This window comes from Uranotaenia lowii, chromosome 1 (genome assembly GCF_029784155.1).
Source record: "Uranotaenia lowii strain MFRU-FL chromosome 1, ASM2978415v1, whole genome shotgun sequence".
In the NCBI taxonomy this organism is placed as follows: domain Eukaryota; kingdom Metazoa; phylum Arthropoda; class Insecta; order Diptera; family Culicidae; genus Uranotaenia; species Uranotaenia lowii.
In genome coordinates, this window is record NC_073691.1 from 15,954,933 (window position 1) to 15,979,563 (window position 24,631).

Consider the following 24,631-nt stretch of genomic DNA (forward strand, 5'->3'; position numbering starts at 1 on the left):
TAAAAATTTGAAAGTGAAAATTTTGGCGGGTGTTTTTTGTACCTTCTACTGTTCAAAGCACATGCTACCTACGAGATATTTGGATACAATTTTAAGCCTACATTTTGATTGAAAAATACAACTAGCCTGTTAGGAATATATTGATAGTAGTGGCTTTCAAAGTGTTCTTTACCGCCGCTGGGGGGCTTTGAGGGTCAACCATTATTATATTTTTGGAATTCCTCATAGAGAAAGAAAAATTTATTAGATTCAGAGTTTATGCAGTTGAAAACATGCAAAGTGAGTTTTCAACATGCCCAACAAAATCATCCATATTGAAAAGTGATATTTTCATTAGATAAGGGATGGAAAAGATAAAAAGGCAGTTAAATCTTTTGAAGATAAAACTATTAGGCAAAATCTATTCAAGCTTCCTAAGAAATGATGTTTGTCAATATTAAGTTTTCAATATCTTAGTCATCTTGCCGTTTTTATACATCGGATTGGGTTGAAGATTGGCACATAGGGGTTATTTGGGACAAACAATTGAAGTCACTTTTCCAAATTTAAGTCAGTGGTCGGCCTAAGGGGTCGTCCATATTAACTATACACTGTTTTTGCGATATTGTCGTTATTATACATCTATTTAGATGAAAATTGGAACACGAGAGTTTTGAGGGACGATCAGTCGATTTCAGGTATTGAATTCAGCGTAAGGGGGCGGCAATGGGGTCGTCCATATTAACCTTACAATAATTTTAAAATATCGTCGTTATTATACATCGGATTGGGATGGAAATTTGCACACGGTAGTTTTCAGAGACGGACAATCGACTTCAGATATCAAAGATTGTATATGAGGCCACCAAAAGGAGTTTAACTTTTTGGCAATAATTGCGTTGATATGCGACGATCGACTCGAAATTTTTACACGGGGTTTTTTTTGGCACTGACAATCAATTCCTGATTTCAAATGAAGTAGCAGACGACAGAAGAGGTGTTCGTTCAATATTTTTGCCATTATAACTTAACAATTAATTCGGAAATGCATCTGTAAAATATTTGGCTATTGACTTTCATACAAACTGATCATAACATATTCCAAGTTGAAAGCGAAACGGAGTTCGTATGGGGACAGCTAGTTGGATCTAAAAGAGATGTGTAAAATTTGAAGATAAGTACCAACAAACTGGTGAGAAATCTACTATCCACATTGATAATTGAAGTATTTTTTCACTTCTTCTGTAAACCCCTTTTTTTCAAGAAATTATAAAACTTATATACTTAGTTGAATCTATTTCGAAGCCATCAACCCATTCAAAACGGTCAACTGAACTTGCAAGAACCATAACTGCCGACCGTTGAAGGTCCCAAAAAGAACCATACTTACGCCAATTATCTCACACTCGACATCGAGAAAAATATGTAAGTATCACAAACCGACCGCGACAACTACGCTAATTACTCCGCTGCGACGGTGTCGTCATGTGGCCGCAAGGGACAGCAATCAGCGCGAGATATGACAAAATAAAAGACACACTAAATACCTTCGTCTGTTTTCGTTTTATGATGCATGGACGAACGAAAAGCAACGACGAGATGTTCACCTTGAGGAAAAATGAAATTACACTGTTTAACGTGTAGGTTCAACTTAACATGTTCAGAATACTTCAACGATTCCGGTTCCCAAGTTCAAGGGGAAGTCGCTCCAAACTAAACTAAATGAGTGTTCTGTCTGTAAGTGACTCTGTCATCATCAGTAGTGGGAAGAAGCATTTCGAACAAATGATTCAGAACTCTGCGATTTTAATAGATGATTTGTTCTTCTTAAAATATGGGCGACAACGACGGAACATTCCTTGCCTCGCCTATTATTAATGGGACAATAAATTGCGTCTGCTCTATTACTTTTGGAAGAGTAAATTATCAACAATAGCGCTCCGGCTAAACGATGACGACGCGACACTTTCGTCGTGAAAGTAAACCTCACTATTACCTCACTGATGTACACGACTCCTCGTTGGTTGGGTTTCCACTTCATATTCGATCTCCAGGTGGGGTTTGCGCAGCCTCTTGCCCGGTTTCTTCTTGGTGCTACTACTACTGCTGGCGGTAGTAGTCTTGCTGCTCGTCGAAGGCTTATCGTCCTCTTTCTTCTTCTTTTTAGGTAACCGAGGTGTGAATTTACTGGCCGCTTCCTGGAAAAAGATGCAGAAAAATAATGACATTAGTACTAAGCATTTAACATTGGGCAGTGGTTAAGCTTAAAGGAATTTACAAATCTCCATTAGCACGAGAAGAGGAAGTTGGAAGCTTAAACGAAAATAACCATAATAGACCATCGACCTGGGTGATCCCAGCCTCGGTTCCTGGGTGCATGAACAGATGTCAATATCCTTTGGCAATCTGGAACGTGACCAGAGCAATCAGATTTGCCGCCTTAGACAAATGGGCGACGACACCTCCGGAATTAATCGACGGAACGGAACACGCACGTCGCAGCACGTGATTTGAATTTTGAAGTCTTCAACGTGTACCGTTTTATTTTTAGCTTGAATGAGCAGAGAAATGAGATTGTTGTCTGTGTCATTAGAACAGGCTCAATCGTTTTGAGCAAGTTACACAAACACATACAGGATATCAATGAAACTTGGTGTTTCCTCGAAGAGATTCCTTTTTTCTTAACTATAAGCGTACATTTTTCGAGGATATGATGGCTAGCATCTTACAAATGCTAAAACAATCAACCCACAGAAAGTGTACTATGTATGCCGTGACCAGGATTCGATCTCATGCCTCCTAGCTTAGAAGACTTGAAGGTTATCCTCTACGCCACGGGCTGCGGGCTGCGGCAGTTTAAATTGAATGCTGCTGTCTTTAAATCAGCTTAATTTTAAGGCGCTGAGCAAATGAGGAAGAGAAATCCCGCAGCCTCGAACTTACAAATCATATGTTTATGAGGCGTCATTTGCATACCTACAACAATCGGTAGCCACACACATGATGTGATTCACTCACCGGCCCTAGATTGAGATTTCGTAAAGTCTCAACGGACGTGGTAGCTTAAATTACCCTGCTTTCGTGATCTGATGACAGCTCTATAAAAATGGATTCTAGCCTTCATTTGAGTTTTGTTTCATACGACCTTTTGAATGTTTATCAATATACTTTTAAGGCATACAAGGTCGATCTCAAGCGGTATTCAAATACGCGTGTTCCTCAACAGCATTTTACATGTTCTGCTACATGTTTCATTTTGCCCCACACTTTTGCTGAATGTAATGGAATTGAATTGATGATGGAATTGAGTCAAGATTCACTTCCAAATTTGTAGAAAAGTTCTTGCGTGCTACGCAAACATAATGACCACTCGTGGCGGTTTCCCCCTCAGATCAGATATAAAAAATTCAAACAACAGTAAGCAAAAGCAAAAGCAAAAAAACAAACAGGTTAAATGCAATAAATACCGGCCTGTTGAAAGGCAGCTTCAAACAACAACCGGCAGCAGCGCCACAACATACAACAATTGTGAGGAGGCGGTTGGAAACTACCGGTCGATCGACTGACGATTGGTTGGTCTGTCGGCCGATTACAGGCTTTAGAAAACCTGAAGCTCATTGTCAAGTTCAAGAGATGCAAAGAGAACGTATTTACCTCATTCATGCATGGGGTCGTTGGCTTTGTTGGTTTGTTTATTTTTAAACTAATACTGTTTCAGCTTAAGTTTGTTAAATTTCCGTTCTTGAATGTTTTCTGAAACTAATAAAATTTAGCAAGCCTTGTCTGGAGAGAAAATCTAACTCAACATTTTTTAATCTAAAGGGTTTTTAGGTCATAAAATGTAAAAACTAAATTCCAATCGACTTAGTCTAATTTGGCGAGCCTTTGGTTTGACGCCTGCTATCAGATTTCGTAGAGTCACCTTATCCACTTTCTTCGCCGCAGGAAGCCAGTTTGCTTTGAGCTGCTTCTCGCTGCTAACAATTGTTTTTTGGACTTCTTTAGGTTCTGCTTAACTTTCGCCCAATATTTTTCGTTTGGGTGTTGGTTAGGTTCTTATCCATGGGCACAACCTGGATGTTGTTAGCGGCATATCATTCCATGGCCTATTTTCATAGTGGCAGGATGCCAAATCCGGCCAAAACAGCACAGATAAGTCATGTTTCTTCAGGAAAGGCAGCAAACGCCTTAGAAGCACTCTTTCGCGTAAATTTCCTGGTTGACGGTCTCGATTGTAACGAAAATGTCGCTTTTCAAGCCACAGACGAGATATTTCTTGACAAACTTTGAAAGTTTAATATGCTTGAAAATGTTTTCCACTTTCCCCTTCCGGTTGCTGTATAATACTCTTGTCCAGGAAGCTGTCTGAAGTCTGCGATTTTGAGTCACAACTTTCTTATAATTCGATAGTTCGGATCGTTTAATAAATAATCGTTTCTAATTTGTTACGTTTTAAATGCCGTTCTACTCCACGAATTCCTCTAGCAAACACCTTTTGAACTCTGAGTTGTTTTGAATTGTTTTTAAATTGAGAGGAAGATTATTCCAACTAACAATACCTCTAACGGAAAAGGATCTACCGTAGAAAGTCGAACTATGCGGAGGGATAACAATATTAAAAGTTCGAGAATTCCTTAATTGGATTAGTAAAGTTTTCAAATAAAGCGGTTTTTCTGTTTTTAAAATCCTATGCATTATCACACATGAGCGATATTTCTGAAAGTTATCGAAAGAACAGCCGATGAGTAATTTTTGCAAGTGTGACACTCGAGAGAAACGCGACAAATTGAAAACGTATCTTACGCAGAAATTAAGAGCAATGCGCATTCTGTTTACGGATCTTTCTAAAGCATTAGAATAAAGAAAATCTACATAAATGAACAAAGGGAAAACATAAGTCTTGAAAAGTTTAAGTTTAGTAGAATCGTCCAGGTGATTTGTCGTTAGGTTTAATCTTTTGAATGCACCATAGATTTTACAGCATTGAGCATTGATCTGACGGTTCCAAGAAAGATTCCGATCGAAAATGACTCCGAGGTTTTCAGCGTGGTCAACAAATTGAATAATAGTGTCGTTGAGAACTAATGGAGGAAAAACTGGCGAGGATATGTACCTTCTACCGAAACAAAGAGCTTTGGTTTTGGAGGGGTTTATAGGTAAAAGATTAACATCAGACCATACTTTTATTTTATCAAGATCTTGATTTATTTTGGAACAAAACTAGTTCAAATTTGGAACATTTTTCTCACAGAGGAAGATCTGCACATTGTCTGCGAATAGATGAATTGAGCAGTGCTGTAGAACAGATGGAAGATCGTTTATAAAAAGCGAGAAAAATAGTGGTCCTGAAATCGATCCTTGAGGTACACCTGATTCGATGGAAGTAAACTCAGAAAAATAACCATTGAAGAATACGGCTTGTGAACGACCTTCAAGATACGACTGGACGAGTTCAACCGCTGGAAATACTTGATATTATTTGTACATAACATGATACTTTTCTTAAATTCTTAATTGGTCACTTAAGCCAGATTCAATGCGGCGTCTAAAAGTTGAAATGGATACATTGAAGTCGAAGATATTAAAATAACGTAAAAAGCATAACTTCGCGGAACGAAGAGTGTCATTGCTGCCATATCGTGTAATCGTGTGCTTCTTGGTTCCAGAGAGAGCCAATTCCTATTGCGCAGGGTTCTTCTGGAGCATAAATATTGCAGCAAGAGAGTAACCAGGAGCAGTCAATTTCGTTCCGAAGAATCTTTGCCACGAACATCGATTGACCGATGGAACGAAGATCCGACAGCGTATGAAGTCCAAGCAGGGCACATCGTTGTGCGTATGGAGGTAAATTTAATGGATTCTCCCAAGGTAGATCACGAAGAGCATAACGCACGAACCGATGTTGAATTGTTCAAAACGCGTTGTCCATGCAGCTTCAAACGGCCACCATACCAGGTTCGCAGATTCCAATATTGATCGCACCAGGCAGCAATACAAAGCTCGCAAGCAAATCGGATCAGTGAATTCTTTGCTCAAACGTATAATGAATCCCAGCATTCGGTTTGCCTTCTCGAGTACCACAGAATAATGACGCTTAAAAGTCATACGGTTGTCCAACAAAACGCCAAGATCCTTAATCTCCTCAACACGATGCAACTGCTCGCCCAGAATATTGTAGCGATGCATGAAAAGATTTTTCATACGCCCAAATGTGATAATACAGCACTTCGCAATGCTCAAAACAAGTAAATTATTAGCGCACCAGTTCACAACTGTGTCCAGAAAACGTTGCAATTCATAACAATCAGCTTGGTTGCTTATGACTAAAAATATTTTCAGTTCATCCGCGTATAGGAGAACTCCACATCCAATGAGCAACAAATTAATGTCGTTACAGAATAGTGTAAACAATAAAGGACCCAAATTGCTACCTTGGGGTACCCCAGACTTTGGAATAAAGTCAGAGGATTCCGCAGAACCAATTCTTACGGCCAATCGACGATCCATTAGGTAGCTTCTGATCCATGCACACAATCGTTCGGAAAAACCTAGACGATGCAATTTTTTCAGGAGAATATCGTGGTTTACAGAATCAAATGCCGCCGAAATATCGATATATATCGCTTCAATTTGTTTCCCGCCATCCATGTTGGATTAGACTGAGTCGATTTGGGGTCATTTTTTAATTTCTCAAACCCTGGGGTCTCAAAAGCTTCGTTTTGATCCAAAACTCTTCCATGATTTTTTGCAGAATTTTTAAGTAACGTTTACATGAGTAAATTTGGATTTTTAGGTTTGAATGGGAAAATTGAATATTTTGTACTGAAAAATCAACATCATTTTTGTTTCTTCTGTGCAACCGAGCCAGCTAATTGTTTTTGTGCCAATTTATGAATTCTTCGAAGGAAATTTTCCGCTGAACAACTTTGTCGAATATCATAACTTCGTATCTTATTATCTTATTATCCCCGGAAATAAACGAATATCATGTATGATTAACGCCTTGAAAAAAGCTTGTTTATTCCAAGAAAAGGATCTTGGAGTCGAGTTAGACAATGAACTTTTTTTTGTTTCGATTATAGTCGGTTTAACATCTTTATGTCATTCGCGACTTATATCAACGATGCAGCTGGGGAACAGTCATTGAAAAACTTATCCGGTATAACTGTGATCGATGTTTACTCTTGGGCTCGAACTCACGGACATCGGCTCAGAAAGCAACAGACTTTCCAACTGAGCTATATCACAAGCCCTTTGACATTGACAAGACATTGAACTAAATTTCACAAAACACATAGAGCAGGAGGTAGCCGAAGTCAACTCATGTTTGGAAAGGTCAGTAGAGTTCGCCATGAGTTCAACGACCCTTGCACAATCTTCTCAATTTATGCTGGATAATTCGAACCATAATCGAGAACGCCTGCATTGTTTGGCAACCCTACTATAGCGTAAGGTTTCCAGATTTTTTCAGCACATATCCGGTCCGGACAATTCCGGGCAAACCTGGCCAAATCCGGGCATTTGATTTCAAAATTTACTAACTTAAATCCGGGAAGTATCCGGGTAAATATTGTTAAAACGCAGAAATAACTCAACAAATATTAAGTAAAAAAAATGGAAAAGATTTTTTTATCGACTCATTGAAAGAATTCAAATCTTATTTTAGGCTTCTTAAAAATGTGTGAAATAAATCCGGCCAAAATCCGGGCTAACGGGTCTGGCCGGACTATTGTATTAAATATCCTGGCAAATCCGGATTAAAACGGACAATCTGTCAATCTTACTATAACGTCCACATTAACAGATTGGAAAAAGTTCATAAAAAATTTCTTCGATACGCACAGAGTAACTTACGTATCCAGGCGGGGACGCCAGCAATTATCCAGGCGGGGACGCCAGCTTTATATCCAGGCGGGGACGCCAGCTTTAATCCAGGCGGGGACGCCAGCGTTTATCCAGGCGGGGACGCCAGCATTTATTCGACGGAGACGCCAGCATTTATCCGGGTGGGGACGCCAGAAATTAATAAAGGCGGGGACGCCAGCAGTTATCCAGGCGGTGACGCCAGCATTTATTCAGGCGGAGACGCCAGCTTTAGTCCGGGCGGAAACGCCAGCTTCGATTTCGGCCGAAGCGCCAACTTTGATTTTGGCCGAAGCGCCAGCTTCGATACAGGTTGAAACGCCAGCTTTGCCCAGGGTCTGAACGACAGCTACGATTTCGAAAACATCAGGCGGAGACGACACTTTGAAAGTGAATGAAATCCTAGGTGAATTGCCAGTTTATGACAAGGTTTCGCGGTTATCTTATACTTTAGAATACCCCATATGTCGAAAGTTCTGACATAGATGGTTTCCTATGCGAAGGACCAATGATCTGAGTCATCAGTTGAACCCAGCAGAGAAAGCAGGATATATCTTGATATCCAGTTGAAGGCACCAAAGCTTTGGCAACACCCAAAAAAAGACTTCACCATTTTCATGGCGCTGAATACAAGTTTTTCATTAGTGAAGGTTTGTAGAAGAGCAATAAATTTAACAGTTCAAGTGAACAAATAAATCAGTTCGACTATCATTAGAGCTTAGCTTTTTGATTTATAGTAATACGCTTTTTAACAAAAAAATTTAAATCTCAATGGATTGGAATTTTGAGAACGAACGCCTGCAAGTTGAACACTTGATTGCATTGAAAAGCTTAGTATGAATATACAAAAAAAAAATCAATTCAATAACGAGTTAGGTTTAGATAATTTGAATTGACTGGTATAAGGCTAACATTTTTATAAGAACCTAAACTTTAAATCAGGCAGGGAGAGCAGTTTCTCACATCCCTGAAAACATATGAGGGAAAGCCTATCGATAAGTTTGGCGAAAGATTCAACTAGAATAAATGCAGCCTCCAAAGTCGATGAAGACTTCTGAAGGATACAATTCAAGCAGCTGAAGAGATGAATAAAGCCATTATCAGGACTAGACTCACGATGAATATCCAATATTGCACATTGAGCTAACCGGCGATTGTTAAGGGATTGTAAGCTTTAAATTGTCTCAAAGCTTGTTCCTTCAATTTATTGAAGAGTTCGGAATTCCCCTTCAAAGAAATTTATTTTAACAGAATAAGTTTTTTTCTAGCTTATTTTTTTTTCAATCACTAGAAGGGGAATGTGAGGAGTGGACTTGCGTGCAATATTTACTTATTACATTGTAACATTTGCATTCAGTTACCCCTCGACAATTTGACATATATTTCGGGATTCATCGTCGGTCTCTTTCTCCATCCCTCCCCATCTTGCTCACGCCATCACAGCTTCGCGGTCCTTCAGTCAAATCGTTAGAGGATTCGAGTTCGAGTGCGTGTTTCACCGGAAAGCCGATAAACGTCCGGTAGGTTTTCAGAGTGTGGGATATGCGTAGCCGGAGATTTTCCGTAGGGTAACAACCTGGTATTTTACATTGGCGATCCTGCCAGGAGACCCGAAAATGTCATAAAAGTAAAAAAATAGGAAAATCTCCGGCTACGCATATCCCACACTCTGAAAACCTACCGGACGTTTATCGGCTTTCCGGTGAAACACGCACTCGAACTCGAATCCTCTAACGATTTGACTGAAGGACCGCGAAGCTGTGATGGCGTGAGCAAGATGGGGAGGGATGGAGAAAGAGACCGACGATGAATCCCGAAATATATGTCAAATTGTCGAGGGGTAACTGAATGCAAATGTTACAATGTAATAAGTAAATATTGCACGCAAGTCCACTCCTCACACTACGATGGCAAGAGGATATGCCGGATTACCGAGCCTCGTGCATGCTGGTCGGATTGGATTTGCTAGAACATCGCCGGAAGTCAATCGACGCATTATTTTTCAAGGATTTGACAAGTGGGAGATATTATTCGCCGTACATGCTTCCACAGATATCCCCCAACGCTGTCTTCATTCTAGCTATCAAACAGTGTATGGAACAACGCTTACGTAGAAGAAATCATGCTAAATATGTCCAAAAATCGAATTACAGATAGTATTAAGAAGTGTTTTACATAAAATTAACCCTTCGTTTCATGATTTTTTATTTTTCCTTAAAAATCATTTTAAACAGTTGAAAATGATGAGTATATAAAGAAAAAAAATTAATTCGATTTTTTCCATTTTCCATACATTAATTGTTGCAAATTTGTTACTTTATGAAACGAAGAGTTAAGACTATCATCGTTGTTGATTTTTTTGTTAAGATTTTGATTGAAGGCTCTAGCCTAAGATCATAAATGAATGAAAAAAACAATTTCAACTTTTTATGCATTTTTAAGTCATTAAAACATCCGAGCAAAATTTACGATTTCCCTGATTTCCATTGATCTTCGTTTAGGTGATTTTTGAGGATGAAAAAATCTAAACTTTGAGCACTTTGATGTACCTCTAAAATATGCCCGATTGAGCTGAAATTTGGCACGGTTATTAGGGTATTTTTTACAAACAAACTGTGAGATAAATTTTTCGATTATTTTATAGGTGCGAGTTATAAAATAAGCCTTTCTTTTATCGGAAAAGAATGTATTATTGCAGAAAATGAATGCTTTTACCGTAATCAATCCTTTATAAAAAATATTTTATGTAAATTTTTAATCTTGCTTTCCTTCACGTATAAGTTAAAAAAAATCTTAAACCAATCCTATTCCTTATTCGCATTAGTTCGCACTACCAAACTAAGTCTCAGAACGAGTTGCCTTCAATTGCCATCAGATCCAATGACGTCAATCCAGACTCAGTCAGCTACTTTTTCATTAATAATAACAGCAACAAAAAAACAGACCTCAACTGCAGCGCGTTTTTTAACGACATTTCTGGAGCCTCACCCGACGAGATCGTTATGTTGGTGCCAAAGATCAAGATGATGATGATGATGCTTGGGTGAATCCCAGCCTTCCGAATAGAACAAGATGGTATTGCAAAAATGCCTTAATAAAAAAAAAGCTTAAAGCTTCCACCAGAATCGAGAGGTCGGTCAATCGCGCGAAAGGGAAGGTTTCCTCGAGATCAAATTAGCATCTACAACGCCTATCTAGGGGAGACACCACACCAAGATACTAGTATAATGTAAAGTTCATGGGATAAACCCCGATGTTGTCAACACGTGTTCAAATAGCAGGAGGAGGTTTGTTGTTTTCATTTTCACCTCCTCCGGAACCGGGGAACCGGTTTCCGAGTTTGAACTTGTTGATGGAAAAATGGGCATCGGGGGCATTGCAGCAACGCTGCGAGTGTGTAGTTTTACGACCTATATATCAGTTACAGCTACAGGTGTGACTAGATTTTTTACGATTAAGGTTTGTTGTTTGTTGTATACTTTACGAGGCAGTCAGGAACTGAAATCAATTGCTTTAAGTAAAACTTCTAGTTACGAATATTTGGCAGGCTCGCCGATGTTATTCGACAATTTTACAAACAACAGTCGGTTGACAAAATGGGGCAACAACTGTACCCGGTTAGCATCTCCTGGAAGCGACAATTATATCATTGCAAACAACTCTGGTTTCGTATTATTGTGCCACCAGTTATCGTTGGCCAATGTCACGGGTACTAACTATAGTAAATATGAACTACTACTACAACTACAACAACTGCTGATCGTCGTCGGTCGGGTACTCAAGGTCATCCCATCACGAACCTGGCGGGCATCCAGTCGAGTGCAGCCAAGGGAATCGACTGGAAGCTTTGTTAGGGAGTCGATGAGCGCGTATGGTTCGCTAGTAAACATTTTACCGGGGGAGCGGGTTTGTTTTGTTTTTTTCCTCTCTTTTCTACTGTTGGGTTGGACGCCCGAGCACATGTTTGCGTAGCGTATCGTTTATCGTATCGTATGCGCTCGTAAGAAGCTATAACTGGTCTGTCGGTTTTCGAGGAAGGAAGGTAGTTTAGACTGTAAAACTGATAGTGATCATAACCCCAACAAAACCTGGCGACCGGCAGCAGAATGCACTGATGGTCATTTCCTCCTAATCCTGATGGTCGTCTCTGATCGGAACAACAAAGGCGTAACTTGACAACGGCGTGAAATTACGTAATGTTTATTTGATGTTTTCTCGGTGTTAATTTTTTTTTTAGGGAAACCAGAAGAAAAAAGTACAAGTTCTGACAAAATTGATGACAAAGATAATAAAACGACTACAATCGATACAAAAAATACCATTTTCATCCAAAATTTTCACTTTAACGGCCATGAACATTTTATGTCATTTTTTATTGGTTCCCTTAAAAAAATACAGCTAATAAAGTAAACAAAATTTGAAGCCTCCCTTGTTATAAAGCGTTTGGAAATTATATAAACTTCCTGAAAACATTACCCGAATAGCAAGAACCATGGTATTACATTCATTTTCCAATGAATTCGAAGGTTACCATGTATTTCATAGTAAAAAGTACATCCTATAGCTTTTAGTACAAAAATTTACGCATTTCCAATTTTTTGGGTACGGTTTTGACAGCCGCGTCAACTTTGTTTTGCTCAAACAATTTTCGGTCGGCATATTCGTCATCAACATTTTTCGATGGGTTTTCGGCAAAAATATTCAACAATCTAGTGTTGATATGATTAAATCGGTAAGTTGTATCGAAGCTTGGAATAAAATAATCATTTTTAATTTTTTTTTCTCAATTTCAGCGACATAATTCCTTTCACACAAGGCTTCGAAGAAGTGGGAATAAGAAATGCGAGCTCCAAAGCATTCCAGCTGGTGGTCGACGGAAACTACCATCTTTCCGTGTACAGTGTTATTATTAAAGGTTTTTATTGTGAAAATTAAAATATGTTTTATTCAGAAATAAATATTATGTAAAGAAAATTAAAACGACAATTTTATTATAAGATCACGAAATAACATTAAATTTAATCTTCCTTTAAACCATGTAAATTCGTTGAAAAACATTGAATTTCACAGTTTCCTTGAGCAAATTTGGAAGCTGTAATAACCATCCATTTCATTGTTTTGTGTTTTGAAATGTATGGAAAAAAGTTGATTTTTTCATGGTTAAGTTGCTTAACAACCCCCTTTTTTCATGATAATTTTGGTCTAAACCGTAAATTTCACAGTCGAAAACGATGAACTTGACAGTGCATTCAACGTTTCTTGTATCATGCTATCCATAGTGTCAACCATGAAATCCATGGTAATGTGAAAATGAAATTCATGGTTTTTTTACAATGTTTTTCTATTCGGGTATAGCTCCAATTTAATTTAGAATAGGAAAATTCTTACACTCAGGAAAAAAGTGAAGGTTTAACTTACCTAGAAACTCACGCAGTCTTTAATTATCTCTACTTCTTCTTGATTTACGTGAATTATTTTATTTGCATAGTATTCCGTCTCACGACATAACTTGACGAACATAATTCCTAAAATTCACTCGGTCCATGGCAACCTCCAATTCCTCGGGCACCCCACGTTCGCCAGATCACGCTCCACTTGGTCTAACCACCTCGCTCGTTGCGCCCCCGCTCGTCTTGTTCCTACCGGATTCGAAGCGAACATCTGTTTTGCAGGACAGTCGTCCGGCATTCTCGCAACATGTACCGCCCAGCGTATCCGGCGAGCTTTCACCACCTTCTGGATAATGGGTTCGCCGTAGAGTCGCGCGAGCTCGTGGTTCATCCTTCGCCTCCACACTCCGTTCTCCTGTAGGCCGCCAAAGATGGTTCTTAAAACTTGTCGCTCGAATACTACGAGTGTACGCAGGTCCTCCTCGAGCAATATCCATGTCTCGTGCCCGTAGAGAACAACCGGTCTAATGAGCGTCATATACAGATAACATTTCGTGCGAGGGCTAAGTCTTCTCTTCCGCAGTTGCTTGTGGAGTCCATAGTAGGCACGACTTCCGCTGATAATTTGCCTCCGGATCTCACGGCTGGTGTCATTGTCTGCGGTCACCAGTGAGCCGAGATAGACAACGTCTTCGACTATCTCCAGCTCGTCGCCGTCGATCGTGACCTTGTTATTACTGGACAAGCGGGTTCGGTCGTTCTCGGATCAGCAAGCCAGCATGTACTTCGTCTTGGACGTATTAATCATCAACCCAATCCTTCCTGCTTCGCGTTTCAGTTTGCGATAGATCTCCTCCACCGCCGCAGATGATCTGCCGACTATATCAATGTCATCGGCAAAGCAGATAAGTTGACTGGATCTGTTGAAAATCGTGCCCCGCATTTCGCCCACCGCTCGTCGAATAACACCTTCTAGCGCCACGTTGAACATCATGCAGGATAGACCCTCACCTTGTCGAAGCCCCCTGCGCGATTCGAATGAACTCAACAATTCACCTGAAATCCGCACACAGCACTGCGTTCCATCCATCGTCGCCTTGATCAGTCTGGTCAGCTTCCCGGAAAAGCCGTTCTCGTCCATGATTTTCCATAGCTCGTTACGGTCGATCGTGTCGTATGCGGCTTTGAAGTCGATGAATAGATGGTGCGTAGGGACTGGGTGTTCATGGCATTTTTGAAGGATTTGCCGTAATGTGAATATCTAGTCCGTCGTAGACCGTCCCTCCATAAAGCCGGCCTGATGACTTCCTACGAATCTGTTTGCTTGTGGCGTTAAGAGGCGGAGTAGGATTCGGAACAACACTTTGTAGGCGGCATTGAGGAAAGTGATCGCTCGGTAGTTCTCACAGTCCAATTTGTCGGCCTTCTTGTAGATGGGGCATATTACGCCCTCCTTCCACTCCTCCGGTAGATCCTAGATCCGGGCTATCAACCGGTGTAGGCAATCGGCCAACTTGCCCGGGCCCATTTTGATGAGTCCAGCTGCGATGCCCTCCTTCCCAGCCGACTTGTTTCTATTCAGCTGGCGAATGGCTTCCTTAACTTCACTCATCGTTGGGAGTGGCTCCTCTTCGGCGTTGGCTACGCCGGCGATGTACCTTCCCCCACCGTCTTGATCTCCTGCATGTGCGCCGTTCAGGTGTTCATCGAAGTGCTGCTTCCACCTTTTGATCACCTCACGATTGTCCGTCAGGATACCCCCGTCCTTATCCCGGCACATTTCGGCTTGCGGCACGAAGCCTTTGCGAGATGCGTTGAGTTTCTGATAGAACTTTCGTGTTTCTTGGGAACGATGCAGCTGATCCAGCTCCTCGAGCTCCTCCTCCTCCAGGCGGCGCTTTTTCTCCTGGAAAAGTCGGACTCGCTGCCTCTTCCGCTGTCGGTGATTTTCCACATTTCGACGGGTGCCTCTTTGCACTACTGCCGCCCGCGCAGCATTCTCTTTGTCCATCACCCTCCTACACTCCTCGTCGAACCAGTCGTTCCATCGAGATCGCTCCACATAACCGATGACGTTCTCCGCAGCACTGTTGATGGCTGTCTTGATGGTATTTCAACAGTCCTCGAGAGGGGCTTCGTCAAGCTCGCCCTCTGCCGGCAGCGCTGCTTCGACCGATTGCGCGTAGTCTGCCGCGACCTCAGGTTGCTTCAGTCGCGCGATATTTAACCGAGGCGGGCGCCGGTTTCGCGTGTTGTTCACTACGAAGAGTTTTGGGCGCATCTTCACCATCACCAGATAGTGATCTGACTCGATGTTGGCGCCCCGACAGGATCCGACGTCGATGATGTCCGAGAAGTGCCGGCTGTCAATCAAAACGTGGTCGATCTGTGATTCCGTTTGGTACGGTGATCTCCAGGTGTACTTGTGTGGGAGGCGGTGCTGGGAAAAGGTACTACGTACGGCCATTCATTTGGAGGCGGCAAAATCAATAAGTCTGAGGCCGTTTTCGTTGGTCAGCTGGTGCGCACTGAACCTTCCAATTGTCGGTTTAAATTCCTCCTCCTGGCCGACCTGAGCGTTAAAATCCCCGATGACGATCTTGATATCATGTTTTGGGCAACGGTCGTATTCACGCTCCAGCTGCGCGTAAAATTCATCTTTGTCGTCACCGGTACTTCCGAGGTGAGGGCTGTGCACGTTGATGGTGCTGATGTTGAAGAACCGGCCCTTGATTCTCAACCGGCACATTCGGGGGTTGATCGGCCACCACCCGATCACGCGCTTTTGCATTTACGTGAATTTACGTGAATCAATTTATGGAAATCTCTTGTTCTGTACGGGGTACGGGGTTTAAGGTAAAAAGATACGAATCTAAACACACTTTTATGCTTAAATCAGGGTGCCCAGCGGGTTCCCGTTTTTTAACTCTATTTCTATTTTTGGAAATCATTGCAGCGCTTATGTAATTAATTTAAGTTTGCCAGATTTTTTCAGCACGTATCCGGGCCGGACAAACCGGGCAATTTTATATAAAAACCTTGCAAAATACGGGCATAATGACGACCATAAATCCGGAAATATCCGGGAAAATTTTCTTAAAACTCAGAAATTACTCAACAAGAAAAAAAGAATTAAAAAAAAATTTTTTTTTTCATCAAAACTCATCGACAGATTTTGGATCGTATTTCAGGCTTCCAAAAAACCTTTCATGATTATTTGTATAAAACTTGAAAAAAATATTTCATTTTGGAGACGTTGATTGTTTTTTTTTTTGTTTAGTTTGCCAAATAAAGTGAATAAATCCGGGCAAAATCCGGGCATTTTTTAATGAAATCCGAGCAACCGGGCCGGGCCGGATTGTTCTCAAATTTTGTATCCAATATCCGGGCAATCTGGCAACCTTAAATTAATTCACTATAGTTGGTATGAAATTGCCTTTCTGGTGAATATAAATTTATTATAAAGTTGATTTTTGAATGTTAGAAAATCTGTGGAATTGTCAATTGAAAAAATGTTCGAAAACAGCAAGGAAATTTGTCTAAAATGCTGTGTTTCGTATTTTGAGAATTTGAAGAAGCCAAAATTTGTCGACGTAAGTCAAGTTTCCAATCCTCATTTCAAAATTTATCTACTGTGACTAAAACCACAGAGAACAGACGTACAAGCTAGCCCACGAAACTTGTGTAAAAATCCCAACACCCTTTTTGAACTTATTTTTGTTTTTTTGGCTACGATTACGCCTTTTCGAAAACTGGGCACTTTGAAGTTGATTTGTAACTCTTGAACGGCGCAATAGATGGCACTGTTTGCTGTCAGTTTCTAACGTATTTTTTTGGTGATAGCATTTGAAATTTTACACACTTTTTTGACGGTTTTTTGTTCGAGCTTGTACGTGTGTTTTCTGTGCTAAAACGTTGACGGTTAATTGATTGAAAGGTACGGTTTTTATACCACTTTTTTCACATTTTTGTGATCATGATCTTAAAAAAATCAATGAAATATATCCTTGTGTGCAACGTATAGTTCCTATTTTCAGTTTTCTTGGGAACAAACTGTTTTTTTTAGCATTCCGTAGCTGATCGACAGCCTTTCTCCGAAACTTGTTTTTTTTTGTCTGGACTCTTAGGGTGTGTCTATGAAAAAAGTAATGATACAAAATTAAAGATTCATTAATTCATTGAAGGTCCCAAAAGATTTTTTTTAATTGGATGCGTCCGAATTTTTTAATAATTAGGGGGTAGGTTGCACATTATCCGAACTTGGTTACTTTCAATGATAATAAAAATAAATAAAATCTGTTTTGCAAAGAAGAATTTTTCAAGAACTGTAAAAAATCCTATGATAGTAAAGTTAAAAAAAAAGTTTTAAGTGGCTAATGCCGAACACGACTGATATAAACTGATTCAATTCAGCAGAAGCACCTTTCGTTTTCTTCTAATCTTCAACCTGTCTATAATTTTCAACACCTTCCCAAACTCTAAGAATATAACTTATACTGGTATGGCCGTGGAATAGTTGAAAAAACAATTTAACTTTGAATAATGATCTCAAAAAGTTAAATAATTGCATTTTTTATCATGGTGTTTAAACATTTTTTTTATGAGAAAAATATGAAAAAATTTAAATCCAATGCAACATTATGTAGGTAAGTAGTCAAATATAATCTAAATGTATGAGCCGTTTGAAATAAACTAATTGTTAAAAAAAAAAGAAGTCAAATACCAAAACCAAACTGTCTGGTATGCTGAATAAAATTTAAAAGACTGTCGAGATATCCAAAAGAACTTTCAACATTCTTGGAACAACTAACCTTTTCACAGATCACAGTTGACTCAAACAGCCAATCACAGGACACTCTCACTATTTCGATTATTTTTGTACTATTCAAGGAACTTCGCCACCTTCACTTAAAAATCTTCGAGGCACTGATTTTACAGAAAAATCGTGTAGAAACTTTTTTAATACTCAAATTATTCTTCTCAACATTTTTTTCAAGAATTTTCAACTGATTTTCCTTGACCTTTAACACTTCACTATTCCGAAATCAACTGCCCCAAAATCGTTATCCCAACAAAAGATTTCAACGATTTCACAAACGACCAACCCCCAAAAAATCACACAAAAAACAAACGTATCAAACTTTTTAACGGAACCCCAACTCTCAACCCCTTCACGTTACAGATTGCTCGATGGCTTACAAATGATTACAAACCACAGCACTGAACAAACAAAACCACCTCTAATTGCCATATGAATGGATTCTCGATTTTATTTAGCGATTTCCTCGTTGGAAGGGCCTTCTCCACTTTAATCCTCACACCCCACAACTGGATCGATTTATGTGGGTAAACAAACACTCAACCCAACACCGGCAAACTTGAAGTAACTTCGAAAGGCGCCAAATTCGAAACATAAAAGAACCCGCCGTTCGTTCAAACACGCGGAATCGAAACCAATTTAAAAAAAAAAATAAATAAAATTAATGCACGCACGACATTCACGCGCATCAGCAGCGCTGCTTTATGGAAATTCGTTAACTCGTCGCGCGCACTTACTCCGATTGTTTGCTCGCGTTTGCGTATGAGGAATCGGAATCGTCGAAGCGGTTCGCAAAAATTACTGCGAGCTGCCCAACCGCGGTCGGATCAATGGCTCGCTTTGAGTCAGGCAAGTACGTAAACAAAACCGCGACTTGTGTTGGTTGTGGCATTACGTGAGAGAGAATTCTTGATCGACTGGCGGGCGGCCACGTGCTATCTTTAGAATATTCTCTCTGGGAGGCGCTCTTTTTTTTTGTATGTGGCTTTGGTTCCTTGGAACGTTTAAAAAAGTTACGATAAAATTAAGTAGCAACTCTTTGAAACAGAAAAGGAATGCGTCAAGCCACTTAGAACTGTAAATAGTTGATAAGAACGGGTTAGATTAGAACGTGAAACTTTCCAGTTTCGTTAACGGTTTTTTTTGCGTTCGACAAAAATCTGAACACAGAATCAATACTCATTTTGACCCGAGAAAAACACGTTTCAATTCGACCTCTCATCACCCAATAGAGCAGACACTTCAAAATAAGGAAGCCTGTTTGAAGTATTTTGACCGTAAACCTGAGTGTGATCGACTGGTTTGTTTGTTTTTTTTTTTCGTTCAGAGATGTCGATATTTAAAAAACAAACTACCTCTAAATATAAGCAGAGTTTATTTCATCTAGAAATCGACAACTCAACAACACCTATGCAGCTAGAACTGTTTTTCTTTCCTGTGTGTTGACAGGTGCATACTAAAGTCTACTGCTGGTTACATTTTTCAATATCTTCTCGCGTTAGCGTGAATTAGTAACAGCTATTTATAATGGAACAACAACTGTGACAACATTCAGCGACGTTCTTTTGAGACTCGGAGCCCCGAGAGAGAAGGGTAAAAACAAACAGAAAAAGGGGTGATTGTGAGTGCTGCTGCAACAACACTCAATTTGTCTCAGGGTGCGGAACTTTTGTGTTATTTGAAGCTGTAAAACCGTCATTTTAAGTGTGAACGATGAATTTTAGTTTTCAGCGCTACTTTACTGAGAGAGCTGTTTAATGGAAATTTGCATCTACATGCGAGTTGCAAATTTCAAGCACTCAAAAATTATAATTCAGAAGCTTGACTGATTTTAAGGTTCTGTAAGGTGTTAAAATTAGAAACAGAAATCTATCTGTTTTTTTTTTTGTAAAAATGGTTTTATTCGTACAAAATATAAAAGTTTACAAGATATTACATACATTCAAAAGCAAAATCAAGATTTTCAGTAGTTAACATATTTCTAGAGTCTAATACAAAGTTAACATATGTTATGAACAATTTTAGAGCTTTATTTTTAGCTTCTCGACTTTTCGATTTAAGTTCTGGGAAAGCAAACATGTTATAGGAGATATTTCTGCCTACAATTGGTTCCAGATGCAGCTTCAGATGATTCCATAGGTGGCCGATTCGGGTACAGGATGAAAATTTGTGTTCCAACGTTTCCATTACATTCGGACAATGTTCACAGTTAGAATTGCTAGCCCTTCCAGTTCTTGCCATTAGAGCACCATGGGGAATTTTCTTATGCACAAGGAGGTACAGATGGGAATTTTCTTGGGAATTCAAAGTGGATTTGTGTATGTTTCGCCATATGAGCTTCCATGTCACGTGTGGGTGTTCCTCGACGACTTTTGGCTTGTTCGAAGATTGTCTGTAGTACATGTAGAGAGCTGAAGCTGTCGGTTGATCTTTCAGTCGATCATCTATGTAGGGAATTTCTTTGGCGATAGTTTTGAGACAGGGATACAAAGCTGGGATACCACTGATATTTGGGGGATTGATCATTTGAGTTGTGAAAGATGCAGCAAAAGGAGTACAATCGAGGCTTTTTAAAAATCGTGTGAGAAGAAGCGATTTGCATTTTTTTATGGGTAGATGTAGATTAAGACCTCCCTGTTCCAGTGGCAGGGAAATATTTTCCATTGAAACCCTTGTTGGGTATCGTCCCCATATAAAAGAACCTATTTGCGATGTTATTCGAGCAACTTGTGCATTTGGGATACTTAGAACAGATGCTAAAAACCAGAGTTTCGATGTTACAAATGTGTTGACTAATATAACTTTTTGCCGTAATGACAGCAAACGAGGCTTAAAAATCCACATCAGTTGAGATGTTTTCCGGATCAGTTCTCCCCAGTTGATTTCGATGTTAGTTTTTAGCGAATTGAAAAATGTAATACCCAGAATTCTCACTGACTCTTTAGGAGTCATCCAATCATATTGAAAAGATGATTGAGATTGCCCAATATCCATTGATACAGTTTTGTTGGTATTCAGTATTGCACCAGCACAAGCTTCATAATCGTCGAATGTTCGTTTGATCATACTTAGTTTTCGTGGGTCTGATATAATAATCGATACATCATCGGCGTAGGCTACTACTAAGTCCAAGGGATCATTGCAGATAGTTTTAAGTTTTTCTAGGAGAGGATGAAGGTAAATAACAAAGAGGTGCATACTTATAGGATCCCCTTGCCGGACAGAACATTGAATGGGAAAGGGTTGACTGATGTTTCCATTGACAATTACACAAGATGAAGAAAGACACATAATCTTATTAATAAGAGATACAAAACCCGAATTAAAGTTCATTTCCTGCATAACTGTGAGGAGGAAGTTTTTGTTAACACGGTCAAATGCATGATCCAAGTCAAAAGAAATAACTTTTGCAGATTTCCTTAGGCAGTTGATTTCGACGATTCTGTCTTTGATGGCAGTTACAGCTTCGAAAATATTCTTTTTACCATTCGAACATTTTTGAATGTCATTCAGTATATTGTTTTCAGACATAATTCTTTCAAGTCGAGTTTTAAGAATCCTAGAAAAGAGCTTGAAGTCAAAATTCAAAAGAGATATTGGTCGAAACGATTTTATTGTTTCATCTGAAGTCTTCTTTTTTGTTAACACTATGATACCATCTGCAAAGTTTGGGTGAATATTTCCTCTGATGGCTTCATTCAATATAAGATTTAGTTGACCATGGATTATGTCAAAAATTTGTAGGTATAGTTCTTTTGGGAGTCCATCGGATCCAGGGGATTTTCTATTAGCACTGCTTTTGATGGCGAAAAAAATTTCTTCAGTAGTAATTTCAGCCATTACATCATTATTTGAAAGCGATTCCGAAGAAATCACTCTATTACAGGGAAATGTATTACGCGTTGGTGTACTGTGATCAGAATAAAGGTCTTTAAAATAATTGAATACAAAAGTTTCTATTTCAGATGGATTGTTTAGCGTTCGATCAGCGTTTTTTAAAGAAGTTATCGTACTTTTATTTTTCTTTTGAACACGATCTCCAAGTTGAAATGATGAGAAACTTTCACCTGCTAAAATATTATCATTTAATCTTTCATAAACTTTTGAAAATTTAGATTGCAGTTGCAACATCATTGCCTTTATTTTGTTGACCTCTTGCAGTGTGCCAGAATTTTGAAGAAGATTATCATATGCTGAATTTAGCCTTCCATACAAAAGTTCATTGTTCGCATGGAAATCTCTAAAAGTCTCGTTAGTTTTCCATTTAAAAAAAACTACGGATTCTAGGTTTCGCTAATTCTATCCACCATGTTATCCACGAATTGTAATTTTGCCGTTCTCTGAGCCATTTACTCCATTTAAGTTTGAATTCATTGATATTTTCTGTCGTCAAAACATGGGAACGCAAGGCCCAATAGCCCCGACCATTAGCTTTTCCTAGATCAGGTAAACAACATCTTAGCTTGAATGCTCTGTGATCAGAAAAACACGTTGGATGATAGTTTGAAGAGCGTAGATGTGGAGAGAGAGAAGAAGATACATATATTCTATCTATACGGGATGCTGAATTTGACCTGATGAAGCTGTAGATTACTTGGTTTCTATTAAGAGTATCCCACGTATCCAACAGTTTTAAATTCTCAACAAGACGTTTTAAAGAAGGACAGTGATTGCTGGTTCCGGTTGCGTCTTTAGAAGAAATCACACAATTAAAGTCTCCCCCCACCATAAAATATTCACCACAGTTTTGGAGATAGAAAGGTAACGAATGACTAAAAAAATAATCACGAGCGGACTGGTTTTGTGTTCCTGAGGGAGCGTAGACATTACATACTGTTACAGAGTTGTTAATTTTGATTGAAAGAATACGACTGTCAAGACTTCGTTGCACGTTTGAGTAAGGAATATATGACTTCAGTACAATGGCAGTTCCCCTTTTAGAATTATCAATGTTAGAAATAACATTAAACCCAGGAAAAGATAAGTTAGGATTTTCCACCTCCTGTAACAACACAATGTCCAGTTCGAAGAGACGTATAAACGATTGTAAAGCATTAAGTTTGTTAGTGCTCGCAATGCAACAGGTGTTGATGCTAGCAATATTGTAGCTTTTGAATTGATTAGTCACTTTTAAAATATAGGTGATGAACATAAATACACATCGGTTTAGGTTTGGGTACAAAGTTAGTGTGCAACAAAGTTGCCAACATTCCCCGAGGGAGAGGATGTACGAGGTTTTTTGGATTTATTGCGTTTAACAGTTGTAAACGAATGAACAGAATTTGAATCGTCAATAACATTATCAGCCGTATCATCATCAGAAGATTCTGAGATGTTAATTTCATGGTTTTTGGATGGGATCATGGAAATTGGAGAGGTACTTACGGGATTAGACGAAGTAGTAGCTTGAATATTGTACTCCTGTGGAGTCGAAACTTGATCATCATCTACTAGCATTTCAATGATCATCTCACCATCAGCACCAGAGACCTCACTTTTTTCAGTTACCTTATTCTCATTCGTTTCGATAACACTCAGAGTTGAGCGAGGGGAAATTTGCTCAATACTCTCTTCAACCCTTGATATCTCAGGCAAAGTATTGGACTTTACAACTTTAGCGTACGAGCTTTCACTTCGCGCGTTTTCTAACCGTTTCTCAAGGTCAACCTTTTGTTTAAGCAGCTTGTGACGCACTGAGGCAATGGCGACAATTTTGAGGTTGATTACGATATGTAATCAAGGTCAATTCTCCTTGGATGGTAACAAACGACCGAATATGACGACGAAGAATCATTTTTACCACCTTTGCACCCGTTGGTCTTCCCTTATATGGAGAGCTCTCACCCCACACCAAATCCTTAATGCACTGTACCTCCCCGTACTGTTGCATATAAGCAATAACTTCATGGTTCCCGATGTTTTCCGACAAGTCGTGTATTTTAACTTCCACACCACCATCCTCCATAGCCAAACGAACACGGATTTTAGTTGCACCCATTATCATCTCGTGCTTCTCGTTGTGATGGTCAACTGCATCTTGAGCAGTTTTCAAGTTGTTGCACTTAACGTGCACGCAGTTTTGTGCATGGTTCATTTGAAGCCGCACTACTTGCTCAAATGACAAGCCGATCTTTTGATGGATGAAACGATGCATATCTTCAAAAGAAGGTCGTTTGGTAAAGTTGGATAAATCCACTTTAAAGGTGTTTTCCCGCGGGCGCGGGGCCGATTGTGCCATGATGTACTTAGCTTTCAAAGTACGGCACGTGAATACAAACAACACCACTATCTAAAAAAAACTGAGAGCGCTTGTAAAACAAGTCCGGTCGCGGCGATAGCTTTAACCTAACTATCTGTTCAATGCTGAGAAATTGAATCGTTTAAATAAATGAAGCGAACATAGGGAAGAAACTGAACAATGGTACCTAACCTACACTAAGTTTCTAGGTTCGCGATTAGATTACAATCAATTAAAAAAAATAATTCTAAAGGGAGTACACGAAATTATTGTGAAACCGAAAATGTCATGCCAATTTTATTATAATGTTTAGAATCAATCCAACATTTTATGGTAGTTTTG

The 24,631-nt window shown here is 39.5% G+C and overlaps 1 protein-coding gene across 1 annotated transcript in view; it reads right to left on the minus strand.

The window, feature by feature from the left end:
* Positions 1-1,754: 1,754 nt before the first annotated feature.
* LOC129756640 (protein MAK16 homolog B) overlaps positions 1,755-24,631 on the minus strand; it is a 30,225-nt gene continuing 7,348 nt past the window's right edge. Inside the window, exon 3 of the mRNA XM_055753565.1 lies at positions 1,755-2,177. Within this exon, the coding sequence (XP_055609540.1) occupies positions 1,977-2,177 (201 nt within the window). The 3' untranslated portion in view covers positions 1,755-1,976. The remainder of the gene's footprint in view (positions 2,178-24,631) is intronic.